At 47.3% G+C, this 10,131-nt stretch overlaps 1 protein-coding gene across 3 annotated transcripts in view; it reads right to left on the reverse strand.

Moving 5' to 3' along the window:
* The window catches only part of NSF (N-ethylmaleimide sensitive factor, vesicle fusing ATPase), an 87,801-nt gene extending 79,481 nt beyond the window's left edge, over positions 1-8,320 (reverse strand). Inside the window, exons 1-2 of one of the 3 annotated variants that reach the window (XM_075171166.1) lie at positions 8,214-8,282; positions 6,569-6,674 (exon numbers count right to left, since the gene is read on the reverse strand). Coding sequence is in view for 2 of the 3 variants with exons in the window: in XM_075171164.1 (XP_075027265.1) it covers positions 8,214-8,225 (12 nt within the window). In the remaining variant the exon portion in view is untranslated. Of the gene's footprint in view, positions 1-6,568; positions 6,675-8,213 lie in introns of all 3 variants that reach the window. The other 2 variants (XM_075171164.1, XM_075171165.1) reach the window with 2 other exon arrangements.
* Between the last annotated feature and the right edge of the window lie 1,811 nt (positions 8,321-10,131).

Genomic DNA, 10,131 nt, shown 5'->3' on the forward strand with positions numbered 1-10,131 from the left:
TAAGTTTCTTCTGTAGAGCCCACTGCCAGCTGCGTAGAAATGGGGATCCCCACTCCAAAAAGCATCTAAACTCTACTATAACAGCTGTTAGGCACCAAAGTACCTTTAAGCCCAGAGCTTCACCTGAGAAGAGGGCAACAAAGAACCTGTGCAGGAGTTATTCTCAGGAAGAAAGTTTAGTCCCTGTTCACTAGGGACCGAGCAGATGTGTGCCTGCCTCGTGGCTGTGTGGCAGCATGGCTGACTCAAAAGTGTTCGAAGTCAAACACTCATTCACCACTAAAAGTCTGCAAACAAAATTTAGTTTGAATACTGAAAGGAAAAATTATGATATTAAAGGAGCTCTGAAGATAAACAGGGAACTGAGATGATGATACGTAGACCCTACATTATACAAGACTATGCTCCTGATGGAAAGCAAACACGCACAAAGCACTGCCCGATATAAAAATCCAATGGACCAAGTGACAACAGAATCTGAGTTGAACATTAAAACTGCAAACATCAGGAGCCAGCTGCACACAGATGACAAACACCAGCACTAGCACGCAGAAAGATGAGCTGCAGCAGAGCTGGGTCAGCGATAGCCTGGGAGAAGGAGACAAATCAAGCTCTCCCAGCACACGAAAGCCTGAAGAGGATTATAGCTACTTTCTCTCTGCATACACAACACGGAGCTGAATAAGAGAGAGGAAAAACAACTCTACACTAAAGGACAGAAGAAATTGGTATAAAATGATAGCAACGCTATCGCAGCTAATGAGTAGCAGTGAAGAAAGGGTTCCTAATCAGTAGAGGAAGCCGGCACTGTAATAGCTTATAGTGGGAAACAGGAAAGACAAAACCAAAACTCCTTTAAAGAAGGCAACAGGAGATGACCTAAATGCTGTGTTTCTTCAAAAAAAAAAAAAAAAAAAGGGAAGTTACTAGTTTGCAGAAGGTTTTTCTGGGCATCTCAGAAAAATATTTGAATAAAGCTTCCAGAGTTCTGCAGCTACAAGAAGAGATCAAACACTTACAAATAACTTTTTGGAACAGTAGGCTTGGCAAGACAGGTTTCGTTTCCAGATCTACCATCACTCAGAGAGAGCCCTGCTGTGCCCGGCAGGTTAAACACACTGTCCCCCGGGACAAGCAGTCCTGACTGGATACTCAGGACTGGCCTTTCCATCTGCTCCATTTGACCTCTAGTTTACTTTGCTGGAAGCTTTTATACTTGTCAGGAAGGAGCTGTATTCTATCTTGATAACAAACTCATAAATTCCAATTTTCTTCTCCTATTAAAAAAGGAATGCATTAGGAAAGCTAAAATCTCAGAATTAATATTCAAATTTTTGTCAAAGCCAGGGAACTTTGAGCAGGCCAACACCAAGACAGCCTCAATTAAAAATAGTCCAGACAAGAACGAGGGATGAGACGCAACCCTCCCAAACGCAACACTCCCACCGGTACGAAGCACCTCCCCGTGCTCGCTCAGGCGGCCAAGGAGGCACCAAGGCGAACACGGCTGCGCCGCATACACACCCGCTGCCGGCCGACACAGAAGCCGAAACAGCTTAAAATATGGAGAGGGAAGAGTTCACATCGCCACCTCCTGAATCATCCAGGGCTGGAAGTGAAACAGGGAATGTTTTTCCCCGCACTGTTTCGTGCCTGCACCACGCATAACTTTCTCTTTCTCATCTGATAACAAATAGAGCTATCTACGTAAGCAAAGGAGGTCAAGCCCAATTGACCTCCTTTAGTAATATAGACACCAACTACTCTTCACTGGCAGTTCTTTATATAAAATATACACTTAACACATTTTCCGTTTTCTTTATCTAATAGCAGATATGGACTCCTCTCTTGGGCCTGGGCAGTAATCTAGAAATTACTTCTGTCTTAGCACATGAAAGCCACTTTATTAGGATGGAAGTGCCTATCTTAGCAATTAGAGGATATTGGTTTTGAGGGTGGTGACTGCTGCTTACCCTTTGTTTGCAAAGTTTATAGCCAAACAAATTCTGCAGTGGGAGCTTCGTAACTCCAACACTAATTTACCCAGTGCAGTTAAGAAGATGTACATAGCTTTGGGAATTTAGCTGTACAGTTTCAATTATTTTGCAATGTTATCAGAAATAAAATTTACAGTTCCAAAACTGAAGGGTTTGCCTGATCCAAAAGAGCAGGAGAAACAAGTGCACTAAAGGAGAACTTCCACAAGCTACTAGTATCGTATAGCATCTATAATCTAATTAAACAGGTTGCTCTGCCCAAAGATGTCATTCTCCACACCAGTGCTTTACAATATGATCAGTAAAGTGATTTCAGAAAATATATCTGTACCTGTGGTGCTGTGCCATATAACAGAGAAGGTGTTTCCTGACAGTTTAGCATGAACATCAACTCCACCTTCCAATTAAGCAATAATGACCCAGAATATGTGCATTTGTAATTAACACACCCATTTTTGGAGTGGATGTTGCCTCACATTTCTTCCGCGAGCCAAGATGATCAACAATTTAATTACAGGGAATTGCTACTTGTTGTGTTTCATCTAAACCTCTCTTAAAAAAGCTTAAAGGAATGAAACACCACACAACCATGTCTAAGATGTTAGCCTAGGACGCAAGTCACAGGATTTTGACACACTTGCTGTCAGAACCTAATGAATGCAAATTTCTTCCCATTTATTTAGAAAAGTTACCCAATGACAATAGGGACAAGGCTAAAAATATCCCCTTAAACTTGGAATTTGCCTTGTGAAAGCCTGAGATGCTGCTATCCCTGCGTATTTGCAATTCACCCTACCGCTGATGGGCTGCATCTGGCACTAAACTTCTCCAGGACACCGACTAATGTACCAAACACTACCCCATTATAAGCAGTTTGTGTTTAAGATGCAATACCTTGCAAGTATTTCTGTATATTCTACAGAAAAAGCATGTAGCTTGACACAACTCTAGGGCATAAATTACTCCAGATTTTTTGATAGAAGGTCACTGCTTTATTGCATCCCAGGAGACTAGGGAAACGTGTTAAATCTTTTTATGCTGCAAACATTTGACGTTCCTGACCTGAGTATGTGATATACACATACCAGCGCATCAGCAGGGCAAGAGAGTGCCTGAAGAACTATATATTCAGTCTTGATTTAACAAGCAGTAGTATTATCAGTTGGCTCAAACGCAGAGTAAGAGGATACTGTGTTGAAAGCTTTTCTATTAACTGTAGCAACTGTGTGCCCTGCTTGAATTTTTCTGTTCACAGTTCTTCTCCAACACAATTCTCCAATTCCTGGAGGTCAAAAAAACTTCTGAAGATGGCCAATATGGAAATTTAGTCACAAAACCCCGGTTGCTGCCAGAGAACTTCCCTGATTCACATTTGAAATCACATTTGAAATGATCCTCAAAAGGATTCTTTGATTTTTACAAATTTTTCCTGCTAAGAAAAATTCTTAAGAAAATGCAGTCATTTTGGCCTGTCCGTAGTGAAAAAAGAGGAGTGGCATACCAGCACCCCCAAAACTTTAGATAGAGAGGCAGCCCTGACATCTCCCTATTGCATTGTCTTTTTAGGTATAAGCTTTGGACACTGCTGCTTCTGCAACACTAAGCCAAGCAACAAATTAAAGTTAATCAAAGATGACAGAGGTCAGATATCCCATGCCCACAAACATTCACGTGGTCACATGGCTGTCAGAATTTTATTCTAAATCATTTAGCATGGGTTTTTATAATGCAGAAGTCCTGTAAGAAGGATACAAGCCTATTTGCAATGATTTCACAAGACAGGTATGCAGTTGCAGAAGTGATCTCAGAAACAGAGATTCAGATTTAGTTTTCTCACATTTCCCTAAAACATTGCTAAAAACCTGTTTCTTCATATTACATATTAGGAAACACTAAAAAAAGATAAGTGATGATAGAAGGATCAGTACCACGCTGCAAGAAAGAACGAAGTTGATTCACAAATGTTTCTTTAGTCGCCTGATGATGCCTGCAACCATGAAGGCTGATTCCATATGTTAGCAGAAATCAGACTTTACAGCTTTAACCCATAAACATAAAATCCAACCCTCATTATTTCAAAGTTTCTACCAAACTATCCAACCTAACACTGCCCTGGGATTGACTGCAAGGAGTACAAGAGAGCATGCGTTAGTCCAGAAATGCCTTCAGCACCACGAAACGCCGAGGGATACAGTCTGTCCTTCACCACCCTCCCCACTACGGCTACACTCTCTCAATTTGACAGTTGATTTCAACAAATGTCAGCAATACATCTTCTGCTCAAGTCACAGGCTCTTCTAGAGGAGTTACGGCCCAGTTCTGCAAGGTAAACCAACATCTATTAGTACCTGAGTGAAACCAAAATCATTTCCAACCCAATACAGATGTGAATCTCGTCTGAGAAGCAAACAGGCAAGTGTCTCCTATCACTGGGCTAATGGCAATACCACTCCAAATGAGTCCCAAATAGCAAATAAAGAAAGATTAAGGTGTTATACCATTTATACCATACAAAACAGCCATTATTTCTAATCATCATGAACTGTTATACAAGTTGCAGCTGTTACAAAACTTTAATATTCCTTAAAGAAAAACACACCAGTCTCTCTGCTAGGGGATCATCACCAACATCCACGCTACCAAATCAACATTCAGCACGCATGATTTCCTCTTTGAAGAAAGCCAGACCTCCTGCCAGCTTGCAAGAGTAAAGCTGCAGCCACATAGACCTGCTTCATTTCCTACACCATTTCTCTATGTAGCTCTCCAGTCTGGCACAGTACAAGCAGAAACAGAGCTCGTTCCAGTTCAACAGCTTGACACCGGCTGGAACAAGGCAGAGAAATCATCCGTCCTTTCTACATCCCTTTGAGAACTAATTCCCAATGAGGTTCAAATCAATTAGCTACAGACAGCACCAGTTAACTTCCAGAGGTCCAGACTTGGTACAAGAGATCTGTAACCAACTACGGACACAGCTAGACAGCTTTACGCCATTCCCTTTTCTGTGGTAGATGCTGGCCGATGTCTTGGCAAGACTCAGTGCTCTGCTTGCGTGCCTAATGATTACCATGCAGAGAAATACGAATAAATTCTAACAGAAACAGCCACTATTTCTAATCATCATAAATTTCTATTTTTCCTGTAAACTTCAATAACCATTAATCAGTGTCTCTTCCTTGCAACTGAGGAAACCCAATGCAATTAAGGGATTAGAGGAATATACCTGGAAGAGCACTAGACAATTAGTAAGATTTGGCTTATCATTTGTCTAAATTATTTAAAATGTTACTAGAAGTTTAAAGATTTTGTCTCTCTTCTATATCAGGAAAGCCATTCATTTCTCTCTGTAAAACTATACATACACAAATCAAAACACATGAGTCTAATAAAAGAGGCTAAGCTTTAAATTGTTTTGCAGGACATTTTTTCAGGCCAGAAGTAGTCACTGAAGCTTTCTCCACCCATTCTCCAGGTTTAAGCACCTTTTAAAGCTGACAACAGAATAGCATCAGTGTTCCAGTATCAGGCTCACCTGTGGTACCTAGAGATATCACACACTTCCATCCTCCTACCCACTATTCCTTATTTATACAGACAAGGATGACAATAGCTCCAATGTCACACCCAAAACATATGCTGTTGCTTGCTCACCCTGACCTCCGCATTCTTTTCAGAGCTGCTGCTATCCCACGTACGAGCTGGAGGGAGCAAGCAGCTTGTTTCTTAATTTACATTAACAGCATTCAACACACTGCAAGATTGGACCAAGCTCAGAAAATGGTATTAAGCACTTTGCTTAAGAACTCTATTCACAGCATTAAATAATCTGATAATTCTGCAAAAATTATATTTGTAGATAAATCGTGAAAACACTGATTAGTAAGAAGCTTCCTGGTAACCCAAGGAAAGCATCACCCACTCGAATTGCCAGATTACGAGGCAATTAAGATCCAATCTTTCTTTTAAATTTGCATAAATCCCCCCTTTCCTCCACCAGGCTTCCGAGTCGGCCAAATAAAGGCATATTTTTTCAGTGTTTAGTAGCACAAAAGCTCACAGCAGCAGGAAAAAGTGGGGGCTGATCCCTCTCCTTCCTCCCCACATCCCCAGTCACCACCTCCAGCACTCAGACTGTTCATGAAGCCTTTCCAGTACACGAGGACAACTGAAAACTAACTCCTCAAACTACACGGATAGTTTTCTCTGTCAACTTAGCGTGCCGAAAAGGCTTAGGGGAGCAAGTGAGTAGGGAGTAAGACAAGACCACTGCAGCCAGATTGGTTTAGGCTACGAGGAGTCTCAGAATGACGTTCATTATGGCTCAAATGATCTTACCACTGATGAAAGCACTGGGCTCCCACTTTTGGCAACAGAAAGCTGAAAAAAAGCTAGTCAAAGCACACAAATTTCTCCTGGGTTAGCTGCAAAGGATGAGATGAAGAAAAAAGGTGCAAGGAAGAACGTGAGACCACATATCTCGAGCAGGGGCAGAAGAAAAGCTCTCTTAATAAAAGAAAGACCATTAATCAGCAGCATTTTAGAGGTGGCACTCGAGTGGATCTGCTCACCTGTGACGCACAGCTTACCACTGGGCCAAATTTCTCACCACTGCTCTAATCTCCACTGCTCTGCATCACACCACTGCACTATCTGTCGTTGTATCCACCAGACAAACTATAACACAAACAACTGTGAGAAAACCTATTCCCCAAGATCTCAATCACTGAGTTGTTTGGCCAAGACAGAAGATTTCAGCCTGAAGCATTAATGAAAAATGTGACTTTCACAAGCTGATATCCACCAAAGCATGACTGAGCTCATGGCAAAGAGAAGAGCAATCTTAACTGCACCTTGCAGCACTTAGAGATGGGCACCTGAAAACAGAGGTGAAATACGAGGCACTCAAAAAGTGATGTGACAGAGAAGACTGTTCATTCACATTTTAAGGTCTTTTTGGCCACTTGCTGATGTTATCTAAACAGTCACTGGTAAGGGATTTTTTTATTTTTTACATAAATATGGGATAAAATCACTGCACAACCCTTAAAGTGTGTTTTAACACAACACAGTTTGGACCCACATCACAGGATGATGCTTGGCTGATGCCCACAGGGCAGAGGAGTCTCTAGGGCCTCAAAGAACCCTACAAACCTGCCCCGTATCCCACAGCACCGAGGGGTCACCAGGGCCTCCTAGCACCCTTAGGGGACTCTCAAATCCTGCCACACAGGCCATGGGGACAGGGGTCACCCCAACCTCATGGAGGCTCTCAGGAAATCCCACAATCCTGCCCCCAGAGCACCAAGGGGTCACCAGCATCCTTAGAGGACCCTCTACACAACATCCTTAAGAGGACTCTGCCCCACGACCCACAGGGAGAGGGGTCACCACAGCCTCCCAGCACCCCTGAAATCCTGCCCTGCTCCTCATAGGGCCTGAGGGCTGCTGCAGCCTCACAGCACCCTTAGGGGACCCTAAATCCTGCCAGCAGCACTGAGGGATCACTAGGGCGTCACAGCACTCTTAGAGGACCCCACGATCCTGCCCACACCCCATAGGGAAAGGGGTCACCTCAGCCTCATGGTGCTCCTGAAGGAGCCCTAGAAGCTCACCCCACAGCACCCCTCGGACACCCAAAAATCCTGCCCTGCATCCCCCAGACCCACTGCACCCTCACAGTACCCTTAGGGAACCCTAAATCCTGCCTCACAGCCACAGGGAGAGGGGTCACCCTGGCCTCATAACGCTCCTGAGGAAACCCCACGGTCCTGCCCCCCACCCCACATCACCAAGGGGCCACTCCGGCCTCACAGCACCCCTGGGGGACCCTAAAATCCTGCCCCATAGAAGGAGGGGTCACCCTGGCCTCATAGTGCTCCTGAGGGAACCCCACAGTCCTCATCACCAAGGGGCCACCTCAGCCTCACAGCACCCCTGGGGAACCCTACAGTCCTCCCTCACAGGGAGAGGGGCCACCTCGGCCTCACAGCACCCTCAGGGCCCCCCACGCCGCTGGGGGCGGGGGTCACCACAGCCTCACAGCACCCTCAGGGGACCCCACACCCCCCCAGGGCTGAGCTACCACCCCGGCAGCGGGGCTGCGAGAAGCCACCGAACCACCCCGGCGCCCAGCGAGGAGCAGAAGCAGAGGGGGGGTAGCGGCGGGGCCGGGGAGGGCGGGCAGGGTCCGTCCCCGTTCCCCCCCCCACTTACCCGCCCCGCCATCTTGCCGCTGCGCCCAGCCCGCAGCGCCGCGCCGCCTGACAGCCGCGCCGCAGCGACGGTCCCGCCCCGCAGCCGCCAGGGGGCGGCGCAGCGCAGGCGCCGCGGCGGGGCTGGGCGGGTCCCTGAGGGGCGCGCGGCGGTGACGCCCCCTGCACGGTCGGCTGGTCCCGGATTGGCCGTTCCGCCCGCAGCGCCCAGGCACTGACGGCCGCCTCGCGGTACCGCCCGCCCATTGGCCTAGCGGCGGGGGGGGAGGGCGTTCTGCTGGGAACGCTGTTGGGATTGGCCGGTTGGGCCGTGCGCGGGGCGGTGTGGGAGGAGCCGCCGTTCTCCTCACGGCGGGCGGGTGGGGGCTGCAGCGCCCTGGGGGCTCCCGGCCTCCGGTAACGGGCTCGGCGGCGGTGACGCCGTGAGGGGGGGGCCTCACCGCGGCACTCAGGCCCGGGTGCCGGAGAGCCGGCCTCAGGCGGGGCTGGGGCCACTGGGTGTTCCCCCGACCGGGGAGCGGGATGGGTCAGGCTTTGGCCTGAGGGAAGGGGCCGTGGCCGTGGCCGGGGGCGGCGGGCAGGGCCGCGTCCCTGTGGTGAGAGTTGAGCGGGGACAGGCCCCCCGCCGGCAGCAGGACTGGCATCGGCAGGGGTCTGTCAAGGCGTGGAGACCCCTCACGGCTCTGGGCCCCTGAGCGTGGGGTCCTGCACAGCCTTCAGTGAGTGGGTTTGCAGTGCTTTGTGGAAAAAAAAGGGACTTTAAATCTGTCGAACTGCTCCAGATAGGCAGTGTGTCAAGAGAGCAGCTACTTTAAATGGGGTGCCGTGGCCTCCTCCGATAGTACACCCAATGGCTTACCTTTTTTTCTGAAGTGGCTTTCTATTTAGTAGCATATGGCTTATACTAATGGCATGTTTTTATGCTTTGTGGTACAAAATTACAGGTGTGTGCAAGCCTGAAAGCCAGATAATGGGATCTTAGAGCTGCTGCTCCGCTCTCTCAGCACATGTGAAAGCCTGGAGTTAACCTCGTACTTTGGTAAGGAGGGCTTGGGGCTTCTAAAGCCCATCGTTAGGCCTTTGCTCACGACATGAGTGTCTTCTGCTCATTGCAGCTCTTGCTTCTACATGGAGCTGGCGTAGCCGGGTCCTGTTTGAGCACTTACTGAATCTTTGCAGCCAGACTTCTGGATATGGATCTGTATGGGGGATTTGGTTGAAATAGTGCTTCACTCCTAAGAGCAGCAGATCATATTGGATAAACTGTCTCATGCTGAGAGATGAAAATAGCTTGTTCACAGAGCTGGGTGCCCCCGTGTAATGTTCTGCGGGAGAATGAAATTCCAATTATGGTCTTCAGTCTTGACTTTGCTTTGAGGGAGGAAGGCGTCAAATGCTTGGACTCCAAAGCAAGGTTCAATACTGTCTCCAAAGCCGACCTCAACAGCTTGGAAATCAATTCAGGGAGCAAGCTTTAAGGCATTAGCAGCCTGTTACATCAAGTGCCTACGCAGGGCTTTGACAACGTAATAAAATATTAATATTGATTTTAACTGCCGGCTTGCTGCCTTGAACAGGTAGCAGCGTCAACTGTAACAGAGGGGAATGCCAAGTTCATGGAAAACTGGTGGACACGTTAACGCAGTGGGCCAGCGTGGTCGGTGCCTCAGGCCACGGATGAACCTCAGTGCAGAGCACGAGTGCAGGACTCGGTGGATGAAGAAATGGGGTCAATACCTAAATCTGTTGTGGGCAGGTCTAAACAGTGCAAGAATTCGGTTTCCCCCAATGTGTTCTTCCTGCTTGCACAGCGGCTGAGCAGAGTTTCTCCATCTATGTCTCTTCCCCAACAGAAGTCACTGCGCTGGGGAAACTTCTCTGAAAAGTGGTTGTTAAATATTCCAAATAACCCCTCGGCT

Source organism: Calonectris borealis, chromosome 22, assembly GCF_964195595.1.
Source record: "Calonectris borealis chromosome 22, bCalBor7.hap1.2, whole genome shotgun sequence".
NCBI lineage: Eukaryota > Metazoa > Chordata > Aves > Procellariiformes > Procellariidae > Calonectris > Calonectris borealis.